Consider the following 20,231-nt stretch of genomic DNA (forward strand, 5'->3'; position numbering starts at 1 on the left):
CAAGAATAAAAATAAGTTATTCACCTCCACGTGAGAATACATAAAATAATGTGTGAAAGGACAAGGTATCCAAAGTGTTATCAGTCAAGCCAGAAGTGTGCAATCATTTTGATTGCAATCAGGATTTGGAACTTAATAGCATGACACAACAACCCACAACATTGTAATGCTGACTCGACATTATCTACTCCTGTACAAAAAATTCAAAATACTGCATCACGTAATTTGAAATAAATAATTGATTTTTTTAAATCAAATGTTGTTTTCCCCACAGTTGGTATTTTTCAGTGTATTTTTCAGCTTTAAAATTATAATTTCTAGGATAATTACTTAATATTACCATTCTTCCTGTACTTCTTATAGTCACAACATTTAATAATAGAAGGAAATTTAATTTTTGATAACAGTAATGAATCATTTTTGTGCGCATTACCTGATAGCAAAAGAGCTTAACCCTAATGGATGATCTCGACCTGAAATGTTGACCATTCCTGTGCCTCCATAGATGCTGACTGGCTCACTGAGTTTCCCCCACTCACACACCACCTTAAGTAATCCTTTACTTAAGGTAGTATGTAAATGGGGAAAACAAGGTTGAGAACCTTAGGGTTAGGGATTTATTGTCTGGTTGTTTGTGTGGTAGCCTTACGTTTAACTTCTCTGGTTTTCCATGGTAGAATCAGATGCTCAACAAGTGATTTTTATATTAATTAATAAAGGGATGCTAACAGTGAAGAACAATTCCCTCTGCCTTGATAAGGACATTATTCAATGTTTTTTTTAGGATCCACAGCAATGAAACTACCATACATGCCAGTGAATAAGACAACTCTATCAGATTTTCCACCTAAAATGTCTCCTGCAAACGTCTCCTTGGGTTCCACTCACTTTCCTTACCTGCTGTTGTATATTGGCCTTTCTTAAATGCTCCTGGTTATGATTCAAAAGCCTGAAACAGTTGCCAATTTTAAACTTTATTGATTTTAATAAACTTGACCTTGCACTCAACATGGCTGTATTAAGAAGATTTACTACCTCTACCAACTTGTCACCCTATATTGGCCCTGCTGAAGTAGTTCCAGTTCAGCTACATCTGTCATTTCCTCCTTCCACCACAATATGGTAACTAATGGCTAACCATCTCTCCACTCATTAGTTGTTTTCTAGCTGCAGGTTCAATTGTGCATCAAATTATTGTGGTGTTTGGCCATAATGCCTTCTCTCCAACCCCCATCACCAAATTCTATTCCTTTCTTCAGCCAGTTATGTTCCCTATAGCTAATATGACCACATCTGCCAATAGCAGAGACTTTATTTATGCTAATTTTGGCTGTGGCTTGTGCAAAATATTAAATAGAAGTTTAATTCAGAGCCAATGATCCTACGTATCTCTTCAACCCCCCCCCCCCCTTCCCAAAGTTGCTCTACTTTCACCTCCCAATTTTTTTTAACTTCAAGTGGCTCCACTTCCAACATTTCACTTTTCTCCCAGAGCTACGAACACAACTGCATTATCCTGGATAATGTCTCTGGCTTTCCAGGTAGAAACCTAACAAAATTTATGGTGCCTGGATTTTTTAATTTTTTTTTAAATTTTTTATTTTTCACACCATAAACCACATTGACCATGATACATACATTTTCCTTTTCAGATATATACAGTGTCATTTTCTCTCCCCCCCCCCCTCCTCCCATCCCACCCTCCCTACCTCCTCCCCCCCACCCCCATCCATTTAAAGTACAAGATCAAAGATATTATTATGCCTGGATGAGGGAAGCAGGTAAAAATAGTCTTTCAGGGTTGTGCTGGCTTAGAAAATTTCCATAATTTGACAATTTAAAATTGAATCTACCCTCCTAGCACAGAATATGATGATATGAAGGATGTAGTGATTAACACGTTGAAGACAGGACACTGAATGAGGGGTTGGCTCATTTGATAAAGGTATGCTCCTCCCAGCATTCTAGTCACCTAACTACAAGAAGGATATCAATAAGAGAGAGGGCAGAGAAGATTTACTAGGATGTTGCCCAAACTTCAGGGACTGAGTTACAGGGAAAGGTTAAACAAGTTATGACTTTATTCTCTGGACTGTAGAAGAATGAGGGGTAATTTGATAGAGGTATTTAAAATTAATGGGGGGGGGGAGAATAGACAGAGTAAATGTAGATAGGCTTTTTTCCACTGAGGATGAATGAGATTCAAACAAGAGGATATGGGTTAAGGGTAAAAGGGAAAAGTTTAGGGGGAACATGGAGAAATTCTTCACTCAGTGTGGTGGGAGTGTGGAACGAGCTTCCAGCTGAAGTAGATGCGGACACGATTTTTATTTCTTTTAAATTTGGACAGATATGGATGAGAGAGGTATGGATTGAATGCAGGACAGTGGGACTAGGCAAGAAAAGGTGGCGAGGGACCAATGTGGGCCTGTTTCTGTGCTGTAATTTTTCTATGGTTCTCAAGAGAAGTTTCTTATGATCCTTTGCATTCTCAGCAAAAACATTAATATCGTTCGGAGACTATCATTAAAAACAATAGTCTGAATACAAGTCGGGTAACGCCATGAGATGAAAAACGTTTTGTGTATACAGTTTAGTCACAGATTTTATCATATTGCAATGTCTGAATGAGTCTGTTGAACTCATTGATATCTTTCTGCCGAGCGGGATTTGGGGTTGAACATGGCCACCAGCACCATCTCTATTCACTTTTGCTTAACCACCATTCTTTTTGTTTGTTTCACATTGATCCAGCTGTATTCGTTGCATGCAGCACTGCAGCGCACCAGCTTTTTCACTGCTTCTCATCTCCATTTCCCTTCCTCCCAATGACAAGTTTTAATCTTCAGTAAGTAGGAAATAGAATGTAGTCATAAGGATGCTCAGGACTCTGGGAAGGCTGTAAAGGTATAACACAAGATGGGATTCTTTTTTTTTAAAGTGCTTTTAGAATAGTTCATAGGGTGAGGAATTTCAGCTTCAGAGGTAAAAGTTGTAATGTTCTTGTGACATTTAGGATGATGGAAGTGGCCATTCATGCATAAAGAACTTCAGAGGTACTTGAGTACCAAGGGGGAGAGAAATGGAAAAGAGCCAAATGGATTATTACAAGGAACTGATAATAACAATGTTTTCTGTTTGTGCCCTAATTATTCTATGTTTCTTGTCCTTTTTCCTAGTTTCAATTGCAACATCCTACAAATGGCCAAATCAAAAATGGAAAATGTCACTTTAATGCTGAAGAGAATACTCTTAAGGTTGGAGGTGGCAGACAAGATGCTTTTTTTCCCTTAACTAAATTTAAAAGATAGTTGTCTCAAGTGTGAGATTGCTCTCATTTTTTTCCATATTGCAACTGACCAAGGCAGCAGTCACAAACAGGGCTGCATAAATGATGCAGGTTTGCAACACTGGATTTCAGACAGTTCTTTGCTTGGGAAAGTCATTAAACTTAAGAGAGTTTAATTTTCATCTGGTATGTAAGATTAAGCTACATCGTGTCCTTATGCAATCATAATCAGTATATAAACATAAATGAGATGATAAAAATCTAAACAAAATAATGCTTATTGTATTCTTGGATATCCAAGATTTCAGGAAATTCTATCTGAATATTGCCCAATGAAAGATCAAATAGCAACGGTAGCCGACTGCTACAAAAAAACACACTCGCAGTGTGGGAGGTTAAGCTCTGAGATTTATTGAAGCTGGAAAGGCTCCTTTTATACAGTTGGTGTTCTCGCCATTTGTTTCATTTTGGCTGACAACAGCCGTATGAATAACAATAGCGGGTGGGAACCCTTCTTCCCCAGCCTGTTATTGATCTGTTAGCTGGGCAGTGCCATTTTAGGGCTGCTGGTCTTGAACCGCTCCAGCTTTCAACCGCGCCGGTTCGCTGTGTTACAGTGTGTTGCGCTGCTGTTTATTACTACGCACGCTGCACGATGTGCCAGCTCGATCTCCGTGGTGGTGGGCCGCAACACAACATCGCAAATTGCAGCACAAAGAGGCAGGTATGTTTAGATTTCCACATGCATTCATCTCTAACGTATTTAAAATGAATGCATCAACAAAAATACCTTGGCAATAATAAATCAAGCATTCTTTTCGTTTTAGAAATATAGCACAGAAACAGGCCCTTCTGACCCACAGGCCTATGCCATCCAAATACACCAATCAACCTACATAGATCTGTCCAAAATTCAGTGTTGCAAACCTGTATTTTTTTGGAGGGTGTGAGGAAAGAGCATCCAGAGGAAAGCCATGCAGACAACGAGAACATACATACATTTGCATTTTGGAAAGGCAAATCTAAATAGGTCATATACATTGAATGGTAGACAATTGAGGAGTGCAGAGCAACAAAGGGATTTAGGAGTGATGGTAAATAGTACCCTCAAAGTTGATACTCAGGTCGATGGTGCGGTGAAGAAGGGCATTTGGAATGTTGGCCTTCATAAATCGGAATTTTGAATTCAAGAGTTGGGATGTTATGAAATTGTACAAAGCAGTGGTGAGGCCAAGTTTGGAATACTGTGTGCAGTTTTGGTCACCAAACTATAGGAAGGATATAAACAAAATAGAGAAGGTTCACGAGAATGTTGAGAGGATGCCAGGGTTTGAGTTACAGAGAAAGGTTGAGCAGCCTGGGGCTTTTTTCTCTGGAGCGTAGAAGATTGAGGGGGGATTTGATGGAGGTGTTCAAGATTTTAAAAGGGACAGAGGCCATGGTTTGAGAATGCAGGGGGAAACTTATAAGGGGAACATGAAGGGAAATTTCTTCATGCAAAGGGTGGTTGGGATGTGGAATAAGCTTCCGGCAGAGGTGGTTGAAGCAAGGATGTTATTTACATTTAAGGAAAGACTGGATAATTACATGGAGGGGAGAGGATTGGGGGGGTATGGACCAGGTGCTGGTCAGTGGGACTAGGAGGGTGGGGATTTGTTCCGGCATGGACTAGTAGGGCCAAACTGGCCTGTTCTGTGCTGTATATGGTTATATGGTTAAACTTACACACAGCACTGGATCAAACCTATGTTGCTACCACAATATATATTCACTTTTTGTCTATTGATGCATTAATAGTTAAGAAAACAACTTTAAAAGTGTCAATAAATTTTATTCAAAATAAATGAAAACCTTCACAATTATAGTATCTGAACAAACTGATTCATTTTTACAGAACAGGTTTCTTTCCTGAGCTCCAATAAAAACATTTTCAGAAATACTAACAGTTCCTTGATCATCTTTAGTTATCAGTTTATATATTCTCTGTCAAATGGTGCTTACCCATCTGTAAGCAGCTGCATTTAACCTGCATCTCCTTCCTGTAAATGGATCTTGCCGCATACTCTTGTAAATAGAAAATGCTAATCTTTTGAAATTTATCACCTGCTTCCTCCAAACAGCTGTCTAAGTTCAATTTATTTAGCTGCATGTCAATTTTCCATTCAGCTGTAGTGTGGCCGATAGCTTTTAACGGAAGTCTGGCTGTTGAAATTCCTGGTACCAATCCAATGGCTTTTGAAGCTCCACATCTATCAGACTAGCTGGACTGCCAGAAAAGACCATTAAATGCATCTTGTAGAGCACGGTAACATGCAAGAGAAGAGGTATACCCTCCAGCAAGGTCCTGGGGTGTAGCTGTACGTACATGGTTCAGGTACCTTTAAAAACAATACACATAAAATGAATGGAAGAACGATAATAGAAGTTGCTATAATCTAAAGACAAATTCCTTTAACTAGATGGACAGCAATACAAATTACAAAACAATATCAGTTATAAATAAATACAGCTCCATATCCAATTTTAAAACACTGATAACAGAGAAACCCAAGATGTACAACCAACTCCACATGACGTAAAATCACCAGCAGTTAAAAGTTTTCTTAGCAATAATTGTACTTTAATGTAGCGTCCGTCACAAATGGTCAGAGATTCCCTGAACAGGTACAACTCACAGCAGGAACAGCAATAAGAAGCCACAACGATAACACAGATATTGAATATAACACAAGAAAATAGGATTAGAAGAGCCAGTAAGTACCTCAAGCCTGCCCCGCTATTCTTTCTAACCATGGCCACTCTTCCCCATGCTCCCATCTTCCCTCCTGAGCCAGTTCCCTATGACTGTCAACTTCCATATCTTTCGATATAATGATCCACTTCCTCTTTATGGACCCCTAATGATCTTGCCTTCACAACCCTCCAGGGTAAAGAATTCTAGATGTACATCATCTTCTGCATATATGCAATGCAAATTCATATAAAATATGTAATATACCTTGAAGTTCAAATTTATTGTCAGAGTACATGCATGACATAACATACAACCCCGAGATTACTGTTTTTCCTGCGGACTAGGCAGAATTTCTAACCACTGGTAGTATAAACTTTACTCAAGAAAAAGATATGTCTACAAAAGAGACAAATGTAAACAATGAAAGAAATGTAAACAAACTGACTGCAAATACAGAAAATATAAATATTCTGTAATAAATAATGTACAAAATAAGAATCCTTAAATGACCCTGATTAAGTGTTGTTCAGGAGTCTGATAGTGGAGGGGTAGCAAATATTTCTGAACCTGGGTGATATGAGTCTTATGGCACTCATACCTCTTTCCTGAGGACAGCAGTAAGATCAGAGTATGTCTTGGGTGGTGTGGATCCATGTCACCGCTCAGACGTGAGCTGATATGCTTTACCACTAGCCTCCCAAAACAAAAAAACCCATTATGGATGTGAATTGCATTGGTTGGTAATCATTTATGCAGGCAGGAATGCAACATTCTTGTTCTTAACAAGAACAACAGGTATTTGGAAAAGGAGTCACAGCACTCATGTACATGCTAGGAAAGTACTCAATTGTAACTTCCTGCGAGCAAACTGCTGAGGTCCTCAATAATGGACTGAATTGAATGAACACTTACAAAACCATGAGCTATTCAGACAAGAAATATGAATCTGTGAAAGGCAGGTAAAAACAGATTGAAAAAGGCGGTGGATATTAAAATGAAATTTCCAAAGACACTGGATTGGTTGCTACATTGTATCTTAACAAGTCTCCTTAGGGCATCACAATGAGAGTAGTGGTTAATGCAACACTATTACAGCACCAGCAAATTAAGTTCAAATCTGTGCTGTAGGAAGTGTTAATGCTCTCCATGTGGCAATGTGTGTTCCCTCCGAGTGCTACCGTTTCCACCCACATTTCAAAGACTTATGGGTTAGTAGGTTGATTGTTTGCCTGTTAATGTGCTGTTTCTATAAATTAAAATTAAAAAGTATCCCTGACAGTGGCATCGCACGTGGACAGGGTTGTAAAGAAAGCTTTTGGCATCTTAGCCTTTATAAATCAAAGTATTAATTATAGGAGTTGGAATGTTATGTTGAAGTTGTTTAAGACATTGATTAGGCCAAATTTGGAGTATTGTGTGCAGTTCTGGTCACTTAACTACAGGAAGGATATCAATAAGATTGAAAGAGTGCAGAGAAAATTTACTAGAATGTTGCCAGGTCTTCAGGAATTGAGTTAAAGGGAAAGATTAAACAGGTTAGGGTTTTATCCTTGGATCAAAGAAGAATGAGGGGAGATTTTATAGAGGTTTACAAGATTATGAGAGGTATAGACAGATTGGATGCGAGTAGGCTTTTTTCCCCACAGAATGGGGGAGATAAACACGAGGTCATAGTTTAAAGGGAATGTTCTTCACTCAGAGAGCGGTGGGAGTTTGGAATGGGCTGCCATCTGATGTGGGGGTTCGCTCTTGAGTTCTAGGAATAGATTGGACATGGATGGGAGAGGTCTGGAGGGTTATGAAATGGGAGCAGGTTAATAGGACGAGTGGAATGGTGGTGAGCACAGACTAGAATGGCCCAATGGCCTGTTTTGTTCTATTGGGAAAATGCAGCTGCATGGCTGAAGAGATGTGTCGGAGACCACAGGAAGAAAGAGTCAAAATAAAGTTTTTCCAGAACAGTTTTATCTGGATATGTATATAGACTGAATGAGTGTTGATTAAAATTTGCTTGCAATGCCAAGTTAGAAGTCATGCAATCTAAGGAAGGAAATGGAAGATTCCTGGAAGCCCTGGGTGATGTAGAATTATTTCCTGTGTTGTACTTTTAAGATCTCCAAGGTAAATGATGGTGTTCAATGCAGAGAGCCACTTTACGATCTCTTTTGATGTAAACAACCATTATTCCTGAAACGATATATTGAGAGAACCCGAGATCAATAATTAGAGGCAATTTGAGAGATCTAAATGCAAAATGGTTTGGTGCCAATTGCTTTGGAGCATTTACAAGCCATGTTTCAGATTTGTCCAAAATATTTACAAATCAAATGGACTGGATATTAAAGATTACCTTTGTTCTTTGTTAAACTATTCGAGTTGGCAAAATTTCCAGAATTCAAAATAGTTTTTTTTTCTCCCCTCTAACCGGTGTGGCCCTTTTATTTCTGAGCTGATGATCCTTCACTGCACCTTGATATCTTTTTAAATGTCACATTCATCACACTGCAGCTATGCACCAGTCTAAATTCTTAAAGTCAGCTGAGCTTTCCAGCAGATTTTATTTAGAAACTGGAACAAAAAGTCACTATCTACTCTCGTGAAAACTGTAAAGGTGTCCTTGGTATACTTTTCAATAGGTTGAAGGTCGAAATAGCAAGGAGCATAGGATTCTTTGGCTTGGCTTCACGGACAAAGATTTATGGAGGGGTAATGTCCACGTCAGCTGCAGGCTCGTTTGTGGCTGACAAGTCCGACGCGGGACAGGCAGACACGGTTGCAAGGGAAAATTGGTGGGTTGGGGTTGGGTGTTGGGTTTTTCCTCCTTTGTCTTTTGTGAGTGAGGTGGGCTCTGCGGTCTTCTTCAAAGGAAGTTGTTGCCCGCCGAACGGTGAGGCGCCAAAATGCACGGTTTGAGGCGAGATCACCCCACTGGCGGTGGTCAATGTGGCAGGCACCAAGAGATTTCTTTAGGCAGTCCTTGTACCTCTTCTTTGGTGCACCTCTGTCTCGGTGGCCAGTGGAGAGCTCGCCATATAACACGATCTTGGGAAGGCGATGGTCCTCCATTCTGGAGACGTGACCTACCCAGCGCAGTTGGATCTTCAGCAGCATGGATTCGATGCTGTCGGCCTCTGCCATCTCGAGTACTTCGATGTTAGGGATGAAGTCGCTCCAATGAATGTTGAGGATGGAGCGGAAACAACGCTGGTGGAAGCGTTCTAGGAGCCGTAGGTGATGCCAGTAGAGGAACCATGATTCGGAGCCGAACAGGAGTGTGGGTACGACAACGGCTTTGTATACGCTAATCTTTGTGAGGTTTTTCAGTTGGTTGTTTTTCCAGACTCTTTTGTGTAGTCTTCCAAAGGCACTATTTGCCTTGGCGAGTCTGTTGTCTATCTCGTTGTCGATCCTTGCATCTGATGAAATGGTGCAGCCGAGATAGGTAAACTGGTTGACCGTTTTGAGTTTTGTGTGCCCGATGGAGATGTGGGGGGGGCTGGTAGTCATGGTGGTGAGCTGGCTGATGGAGGACCTCAGTTTTCTTCAGGCTGACTTCCAGGCCAAACATTTTGGCAGTTTCTGCAAAACAGGACGTCAAGCACTGAAGAGCTGGCTCTGAATGGGCAACTAAAGCGGCATCGTCTGCAAAGAGTAGTTCACGGACAAGTTGTTCTTGTGTCTTGGTGTGAGACTGCAGGTGCCTCAGATGCAATGTAGATGCAATGAATAAAAAATAAAAAATAGTCATGATATTTGCTGCTAACTAAAGGATAAGATTCAACATTTTATTGGAGACTGTTTATAATTTGGAACGTAGGATCTGAACCAATGGTGGAAGCACTTTCAAAAGAAAATTAGAATCAAACTTGAAGCAGCTAGAAAAGTGCAACCTTCAGGTCAAAAAGCAAGGAAATAAGATTAATTCAAAAGATGTTTTAAAATTAGCTAAAGCTGATGGTCTAAATATGTGCTTTAAGGTTGGCGGAGCGGTTAGCACAACACTTTTAGAGCCCCAGCGATTGGGACCTAGTTTTGAATCCCGCGCTGTCTGTAAGGAGTTTGTACGTTCTCCCTGTGTCTGCGTGGGTTTTCCCCAGGGGCTCCGGTTTCCTCCCACGCTTCCAAACATACTATGGGTGTAGGTTAACTGGGGGTAAATTGGATAACACGGACTCGTGTACCAAAATGGCCTGTTAGCATTCTGTGTGCCTAAGATTTTTTTTTAAATTATCTAAAAACCTAAATAAGTATTGTAAAATGAGAAAAGGTTTTATATTTTAAACAGTTGGTTATATATTTATGATATATGTAAATGATGTATGGTGGATTAAGAAATGACAAAACCACTACTTTTAGGAAAACAATTTTCTCCCATCTTAACAATAGTTTACATGAATGTTTAATTTGTTCCCAGCATTGTTAATACAGAAAAATGCCCACAAAGCATTTCTTAAAGAGGTCAAAACACTGAACAATAGCTGACTAGCAATTTGGACTATATAATTTTAATGTGCTGTAAATTCAGTTTAAAAAGGTATCATTACATATTGAAAATCTAAATCTAAATGAAATACTACTCAAAGAGCCATTTTGAATAAAGGTGAGACAGTCAAAGTGCTTAATATTAAATATTTTAATTTTCTTACAATTGCAATGTTAGGTTTGAACCAATAAACATTACGATGAGAGAATGATTTCTCTACAATCGACCAAGCAGGAAGACTCATCTGAATGGAAAAAGGCAAAAACAGCATGTTCAAGGTATGATGTGATTGATAGCACAGCAGCCCAATTGTCTACAAATACCCTTGTATCTTTCACCCTATCCAACATGATGCAGTCAAAGACATACCAGTTTAAAGTTGAAATATACTTAAAAGGTAGAAATGAAGGCCAAAATCTTTTGCCTAGACCCATCTAGCTTGAACACAAATTTTAAATATACTCTGAGCAGAATTATCTTGTTTATTATATTTGGAGCACAAGATAGAAAATAAAATTTCATTCCCTTCAGATCGTCTTCCATAAAAATGGAAAAATGCTTTCAAAATTATAGTGCCTAGTTTAGGTTCTGGGAATGCCCAAATTTAAAGAGAATTTGGAAAAAGAATTTTCAAACTCTATCAACAATTTTCAAGATCGACTTGGAATCCTGTCTATTAATTGCTCTGGTTTTTCTCGGCATCTCAGGAAAAAGTCTTAGCTTTTACTACATTGAAAGCCAGATGAGCTATTTTACTTAAATGGAAAGGAGATTCATCCCCTACTCATATGCAGTGGTTATATGATGTAATGTCCTATTTAAGTTTAGAGAAAATCAGATTTAATATTAAAGATAGAAAGTTTCAATTTATGAAATTATGGGGCCCATTATTAGAATTTTGTTTTATAATTGAAAGAGTCAATTCAAAAGTCGACACCGTGAGCAGGAAAGGGCTTTGGCAAATACTAGAGCGCATCGGATGTCCCCCAAAGTTCCTCAACATGATTATCCAACTGCACGAAAACCAACAAGGTCGGGTCAGATACAGCAATGAGCTCTCTGAACCCTTCTCCATTAACAATGGCGTGAAGCAAGGCTGTGTTCTCGCACCAACCCTCTTTTCAATCTTCTTCAGCATGATGCTGAACCAAGCCATGAAAGACCCCAACAATGAAGACGCTGTTTACATCCGGTACCGCACGGATGGCAGTCTCTTCAATCTGAGGCGCCTGCAAGCTCACACCAAGACACAAGAGAAACTTGTCCGTGAACTACTCTTTGCAGATGATGCCGCTTTAGTTGCCCATTCAGAGCCAGCTCTTCAGCGCTTGACGTCCTGCTTTGCGGAAACTGCCAAAATGTTTGGCCTGGAAGTCAGCCTGAAGAAAACTGAGGTCCTCCATCAGCCAGCTCCCCACCATGACTACCAGCCCCCCCACATCTCCATCGGGCACACAAAACTCAAAACGGTCAACCAGTTTACCTATCTCGGCTGCACCATTTCATCAGATGCAAGGATCGACAATGAGATAGACAACAGACTCGCCAAGGCAAATAGCGCCTTTGGAAGACTACACAAAAGAGTCTGGAAAAACAACCAACTGAAAAACCTCACAAAGATAAGCGTATACAGAGCCGTTGTCATACCCACACTCCTGTTCGGCTCCGAATCATGGGTCCTCTACCGGCACCACCTACGGCTCCTAGAACGCTTCCACCAGCGTTGTCTCCGCTCCATCCTCAACATCCATTGGAGCGCTTTCATCCCTAACGTCGAAGTACTCGAGATGGCAGAGGTCGACAGCATTGAGTCCACGCTGCTGAAGATCCAGCTGCGCTGGATGGGTCACGTCTCCAGAATGGAGGACCATCGCCTTGCCAAGATCATGTTATATGGCGAGCTCTCCACTGGCCACCGTGACAGAGGTGCACCAAAGAAAAGGTACAAGGACTGCCTAAAGAAATCTCTTGGTGCCTGCCACATTGACCACCGCCAGTGGGCTGATAACGCCTCAAACCGTGCATCTTGGCGCCTCACAGTTTGGCAGGCAGCAACCTCCTTTGAAGAAGACCGCAGAGTCCACCTCACTGACAAAAGGCAAAGGAGGAAAAACCCAACACCCAACCCCAACCAACCAATTTTCCCCTGCAACCACTGCAACCGTGTCTGCCTGTCCCGCATCGGACTTGTCAGCCACAAACGAGCCTGCAGCTGACGTGGACTTTTTACCCCCTCCATAAATCTTCGTCCGCGAAGCCAAGCCAAAGAAGATGATGTAATGTCCTATTTAAGTTTAGAGAAAATCAGATTTAATATTAAAGATAGAAAGTTTCAATTTATGAAATTATGGGGCCCATTATTAGAATTTTGTTTTATAATTGAAAGAGTCAAAAAGTATTATATGTTCCAGTAATTCTTTGTCCGTTCTCTGGGGTGGGGGTCACCGCTTATTCCACATCATTATTGATTTTTTTTTCTATTCGCAAAAAAAAGTTAACCTTGATTAGAGGGAGGGGATTAGATTAGTTTAGTTTATTCCATTAGTTTTTAGGCTTTTTTTTTCTATTTTAATATAACAGTCTAATAAATTGGTCTGACATGGTTGCATACATTGTGTTTATTACTAGATTGAGTTAATATAAGTAACTATAAATGTAGTTATACATATTTTTTCTCCCTTCTTTATGTAATTGTCATTTATTATGTATACTTATATGTTAAACTCAATAAAAATATTTTAAAAAGAAAAATTATAGCACCTAGTCTGTAGAACTAGGATCCATGTTATCATCTTTAGCTACATAGTATCTTCGTATTATTGTGAGGTACATCTGTCTATGCTAACTATTCTCTCTCACTCCAAATAGAAAATCTACCTCAAATAGATTAAACTTGCACGGGACTGAGGTTCTGGGCAGAAAGAGATGTGATAAGAGATTATTTCATGGAAATAATTAACTAGCAATTACTGGAACAAAACAATGCAGATTTTGCAATGTATCCTGTCTGTAAAATACAGGGTTACACATCCTGTCTATTGGAAACAGCAACTAGACAGATTTTTAAAAATAGGGATCTTCAGAGTACGTGAGATTTGGCAGTGCATGAGACCATGGACAGACATGTCGGTGTGGCAGTGGTGTGAGGAATTAAAATGATTGGCCACTGGGAGGTCCTTGCTATTGCAGAATGTTAAATCAAACTGAATGTTGATCTTTTCACATTTTTTAGTGGATGTCAGTCACTCCATTTTAGATGGCCTCATAGTTAATGGTCCTAACAAAGTTTTGCAGTTATTTTCCCCTGAAGGCGTATTCTATTTTTTAAGCTAATAATTATTCTAATTTAAAAGAATTCAGCTGGAAAGAATGGATATAGGGAAAGCAATTCAATCCTCACACATTCTATCGTGTACATTTAATTCATTTTGATACTATACAAGGTCAGAATTCTTGAACCCATGTTTGAATATTTCTTAAAATCTTTAGGTTTGCCGTATAATGGAAACAGATGTTATGCTAAGTTCTTTAGAGCTTTTTCAGTATAAAATATAATGCTGGCATCTTCCTACAACAGCCTTCTATTACAAAGGTGCACATGTCAACAGGAAACAGGTCTTGCCAACCATGCTGTTCAAAGCCAGCACTTCCCATCTAACGCTCTTTTGGCTGACTATCAAAATCAAACAGATTGTCCATTCTTCAACTAATTGACCTAACCATGAAAATTTGAAAACAGTAGCAGTAGTGAATGTTTGTTCACACACTTAGCTATCCTCATGAGATTTTACAATATTTTTTCATGAGTAGAGTTGTCTACATGTTAATTCTATGCTTTATTGCGATCAACAGGTCTAATAAGGGGAGAAAGAGGGAATGAGAGAATACAGAAATATCTTTTAGCAATTCTGTCATCACTGTGACTCAGATCATTTGGAAGCAGCATTTTTGAGCTTATCTAGATATCCACATTCAGAATCTTTTAGCATCTTCAATGTGCAGGTATTAATTCCAAAATGTCACATTGATTCTCCAGCTGCTGTACACATAACTTTCAATATGCATGAGCAATTTCATTTTATATGTTATTAGAGAAAATGAATAACTTTTCAGAAAAAGAATTTCAATGTTACTTAACTGGATGTTTCAGCTTAATATATTGCAGGACAATCAAATATGAAACTTTCTGTAATTTTATATTTATTCATCAACTCTGTAGGGCACAAAAACTAAGATTACATAAGAGGTACATTCAAACTGAATCTAGCCATAATATTAAAACCACTCAACTCTTCTAAACCAGTTCAAGCAACAAATTGATTTTGAAGTGGAATTATTGTTTTGTAGCCAAGAGTGCTGATTGAAGTACAGAAAGCTCCTATAATAAGAAAAGGTTTAAATGACCCAGCTAATTTGTGTTGATGAGCAAGTAAAATATATGGAATAATACATTTACACACAACAGGCAATGTGCGGTTACTTAATATTGTAATTAGATTTCAAGGTTCAGGTGACTGCTTAATGCATAAATGATTTAAATCTTTTAAGTACAATTAATTATAGTTCTTAACTAAAATTGTTTCAATGCCCAAGGTTAAAGATTTCCTTGACATGGTGGACAATTTTGCTCATCTATAATCAGGTAATCACTGTATGACCACAGGCTAATCAATGAACACCTATTCAGCTCCATTTAAGAGACTTCAACACAAAGCCCAAAATGACTGATGGAATTCTGCACTGCTGCATTTGCCATTTTTGGTGGAAATGCCTAACGTGGTCTTTTGGTGGACACGTAGATGATCAGAATGAGTAAATAAAGGAGCTCTTCCAATGTACAGTAGAAAATCAACCGCGTCAAATTTCACTAAAGTACAAATCACAAAGTCAGAAATCTTTACAATTTAGACAATACTTTTGAAATATTGTCTTTGTTACAACAATGGCAATATTTCAAAAGACTCAAACATGGACATTTTGGCACCAGAATAGGTCTTTTGGCCTACAATCCCTATGCTCGCCATGTTGCCAAATTATACTAATCCCATCTGCCACCCTACCCACCCATTCCCTGTATATCCACGTGTCTGTTTAAGTGCCTCATTAATGTATCTTCCTTGGATGCACAAAAAAAGATTTGTTAAGATAGCCCTAGCCATAGCAAAAAAATGTATTATGTCAACCTGGAAATAGGAAGATAATTTGAAAATACAACAATGGTATATAGAAATGAATAAATGTATTCCATTAGAAAAAATAACATATAGTTTAAGAAATAATATTGAAATATTCAAACAAATATGGGAGCCTTACATTAAATACAATAGCGAAAACCTACCAGGGACAAACATTACCTAAGTTGATGGAAGGAGAAGGAAAGAAAAGAATGGACTCAGTAGAATTTCTGGTGTATTTTCGTTGAATGACAACATTGTCTGACGGGTTTAATGCAACCTAGATTGTATACCTAAAATGGATGAGAGGGGGGGGTGGGGGGGTGGCTTGGGAGGAGGGAGGGGGGGGAGAAAAAGTCACTGTATATGTGTGAAAAAGAAAAAGTGTATATCATGGCTAATGTGATTTATGGTGTGAGAAAAAAATTAAAAAAAAAAATTAATGTATCTTCCTTCACCAGCCTCCCTGGAAAAGAGTTCCGTGTTCAAAACTCTTACCTTGCACATATCCTTTAAAATTTCCCCCTCTCATCTTAGAAATGCTAGTTAGTTAGCATTTTCACCCTGGGGAAGGGATTCTGACTGTCTACCCTATCTACACCTCTCATCAGTTTATAAACTTCTATCAGGTGGCCTAATGTCAGTCTCTGACATTCCAGGGAAAGCAATCCAAGTTTGTCTTGGCAAACCTCATCTGCACGCTCTCCAAAATCTCCATATCCTTCCTGTAATACTGTAACCAGAACTGCACTCGATACTCCAAATGTGGCCTAATCAAAGTATTATATAGCTGCAACATTGCTTCCCAACTTTTACACTTGATGCCCTGACCAATAAAGGCAAGAATGCCAAATGCCTACTTTACCAGCCTATGTCATAGAATCAATTTTATAGCACAGAAGCTCAACAGCACGAATTATTGCTTATTATAACATGAATGCATTGTGTTCAAGACTGTTTCAGCAATAATGTACTGTTTCATGTAAGTTTTATATAAATCAGAGCATTACATGAAATGTTGCCGGTCTTTGTAGTATCATTTAAAAGCTCTCATAATTTCTTAAATTATTGCCAAGGAACACCTAACTTAATGTTTCAACAATGAAGTGATTCACTAAAGTGTGGATTTATTTGACGAATACTTTATATTTTATAGAATCACACACCTCCACTTAATCAAATATTGCTCAACATGCAAGAATGTGTCAACAGTATAATTAGGTCAAAGGCTGTGTTACTCAGCTATTATCAGTGAATTTTTACGACTGTTTTGCCTCCCTAGATGCCCATAATAATGCTTGTCTACAATTCTAACAACTATTATCCCTACAACTATATGCTGAAGAAAATTGCAAGCTGAACAAATATTTCCGCTGCAGCCGCTTGGTTATTAATAAATTCATTCATTACAAAAAAACTGAATTAATTAAAGTAACCCTTGCTCTCAGTTATGAGAGCAATCACATAACTATTTTTCTGCTGCTTTGAAAACATCACATTTGAATTATGAAATTCTCATCATATACAAGAATTCATCAGATATATTCATGAGCCCACCTGACTTACACATTTGTTGTATTAAATATATATTCACATGAAATTAAAAAGGCCACTCCACTATATTTCTTAAAATTATGAAATAAAAAATATAAGGAAAAGGATGAAATAATGGGAAGAAAAAAATTATTAGATGATGCAGCAAAAATGCAAAATATTTGACAATTTGTAGAGCTACCAAATGAAAGGTTAAATATAGTTAAGATTGTATGCATTTGGATGGTTAGAAAATTAACAACTGCCATAATACTTCATGAAATTAGGTAGTGGTTTTCAATTGCTTTTTATTTTCAGAAACTTCCCATACATTTTTTTAAAATTTGGCCACTAATAATAGTAGAGACACCGTACTATTGTGAGATTGTAATCCTGACTGCATTTTTTAAAAAATCTAGATTTGGCTTTCTCTATTAGCAGGCCCAGTCACATTCTCCTCAAAATTAACTGTTTGGTGAAGTGGTTTTATGCAACCAATTACGTTTACTGCAATTTAAATTTATTTTACTCAGAAGGAAAAAGGAGTTGAGGCCCCAGCATTGATGAGTCATGATCATATTAAATGGTGGGCCTGAAGGCCTACCTGCTCCTGCTTCTCTTTTCTTGTGTTAGACATTGTTGACAGATCAATGGACACTAGAGGGCAAAATTACAGCACTGATTAAAGAACTTTGACCCAAATATAATTGCCAATATCTTGAGGTGTTAAAAAGAAAGACACCCCATAATCAGCAAAATTGAATATAAAGGGACATTATCAAATAAACTTTATTGCCACAGTATATAAAGGATAATATCAGGTAGTGATTTTGCATACATAACTTTTTATACAGTTCTCACAAAATATCAGTTAATTCAGTCAAAAATACAGTAAATCAGCTAAATATCCTCTTCCATTTTCTGAAAAAGATATTTATCTCAGCATATTGTCGATTCTTGTATTTTATAGGCATAGATGTTTAACAGTACAAATAAATAAAATTAAAAATATAAAATGCATTTTTGCTACCCATGTACAGCAGTGGTGGAGAACAGGCAACAAGAGTCTCATATCTGAAATCTATTAATTGGTTCCAACATGTCTGCGGCAGGGTTTTCATGCTCTGTTGAATGTTATAAACAATTTCTCTCAAATTTCCATCTGAATTTGGTAAAACCACATTGGGTAGGTGTTTTCTCTCACTCACAGGAATAGGGTTACATTTGAATTGTTGTTTACTTGAAATCAACAATAATTATTTTGTTTACTGCTGTACAATATACCCAGGCCCATCAATTGAAATGCTTTTTTTTTCAAAGCAAAAAAAAACAGAACATCAAATCCAAACTTTAGACATCTGGCACCAAATCCAAAAACTTGATTCCTGGTTCAAAATAATTTAAGGAACATCGTTTTTCCTAATATTGACTTGATGTCTCATCAATTCACTATATTCAAGAGACAAATTTCAAAGTTCAGATTTATTGTCAGAGTACATCCATGCCCTGGCATGGTACCTTCTGTTTCAGGGGCAAAACTACCAAAACAAAGTCAATAACATTCTGTTAAGGAACAGGTTTCACCTTTTATTCAATTGAGTTGTTTCAATCAATAAATGCTCAATCCTTGTGTACCTAAATTTTGCAAAAATTCATTCTATAATTTATTCTGTATGACTCTACCTGAAAACTCAGATTGTTTCAGGAAATACAAAGAGAGGCCTGTGAAATGGCATAGGTCTCTGAAAAAGGAATACAGAATGAATAATTTAAAACAAATCAAAACGTACAATGTTTTGTACGATGTTTAATACAAGTAGCTTTAAAAATGTTTGCAAAAATAGTGAAATCACGATCACCATTAATAAGCATGCAGTCAAGTGTTCAGTTGGCATAGGATTATCAAATTCTGCTCAGCAAGATCTTCCCTAATATGTGTTTTGTCTTCAAGTAAATTAGCAGTTAAGAATTTTGGTGCATCAGTACATTGTACTTGTAAGACAATAAACTCTCATTATTCATTAAACCCCGTCAAGGGCTTTTCTCGCAAGCACCCTCAAGGCAATATAATGCAAAATTTTAGAGAATATTTACCCCTTTCTTCATACAAAATAGGTGCAAGGTACAATCATAGTGGGGTTCATTGCTACTTTGCATCAACTTTATTTTAGTGTAGTGGGCTGCCATAGGGTTCATAGTGATTGCTAACATTTGCTTATAGCACAAAGCAACACTGAATCACAAAAAGGGCTGGAAAAACAATACCCCAGTTAAGCTTGCCAGAATCAGTGCATCAGATAGTATTCTTTTTACCAGCAGCAAAGTTATGAAGAGCATTGGGAAGATAGAATACATTATGCCACAACCCAAAGTGTACCTTGTGACAGGGTATATAGAAATGTTTTTGGAAGATAAATTGGGAAAGGTTTGTTAGAGTAGGTTACATACAAACACTTGAAAACAGATCTTATTTAAAATACTGGAGCTCTGCCCCATGCTAGATATATCGGCTCCACAGCTTTTGCAAGAGCCTTGAAGAATGCTCAAGAGACTTCACTAATGGATTGTTGTTTACAAAAGGCAACAGATGAAAGATCTTGTCAGAGCCGCCTTCTGTCTGGAGGTGTTCTAAGAGGGTCATGTGGTTTTGCAAGCAGAGAGAGTCAAAAGGCTTTCTCTCAGAGAGAGACACACACACACACAGATCACTTCCACAGTGTTACAGCCAGCAGATGTAGCTGGGACTGAAACAGGACAAGCTGGCAAGCTTGAGGAAAGCCATTTGGAAGACGGCCTGGTCAAAGCCCTTGTGGTTCATGTAAGAGGAGAGGACTGGCTGTCTAATGTCTCACTTGGAATAAGAGAAACAAAAAAAGCACTCTGTGGTAACCTGAAAGAAAGAGGTTATCATCTGGAGAACCCTGAAGGGGCAAGTTTCTTCAGCAAGACACTGAAGTGGCTGATGGAAGTAAATGTACAACAAATCTCTCTCTGAAAACTGACAAGAACCTTCCTGAG

The 20,231-nt window shown here is 38.2% G+C and overlaps 1 protein-coding gene across 3 annotated transcripts in view; it reads right to left on the bottom strand.

The window, feature by feature from the left end:
- Positions 1-5,099: 5,099 nt before the first annotated feature.
- mnat1 (MNAT1 component of CDK activating kinase) overlaps positions 5,100-20,231 on the bottom strand; it is a 124,604-nt gene continuing 109,472 nt past the window's right edge. For 2 of the 3 annotated variants that reach the window (XM_069916283.1, XM_069916281.1), the window contains one exon: positions 5,100-5,667. In XM_069916283.1, the coding sequence (XP_069772384.1) occupies positions 5,572-5,667 (96 nt within the window). In that variant the 3' untranslated portion in view covers positions 5,100-5,571. The remainder of the gene's footprint in view (positions 5,668-20,231) is intronic. The other variant, XM_069916282.1, reaches the window with a different exon arrangement.

The sequence above is a fragment of the Narcine bancroftii genome, chromosome 2 (assembly GCF_036971445.1).
Source record: "Narcine bancroftii isolate sNarBan1 chromosome 2, sNarBan1.hap1, whole genome shotgun sequence".
NCBI lineage: Eukaryota > Metazoa > Chordata > Chondrichthyes > Torpediniformes > Narcinidae > Narcine > Narcine bancroftii.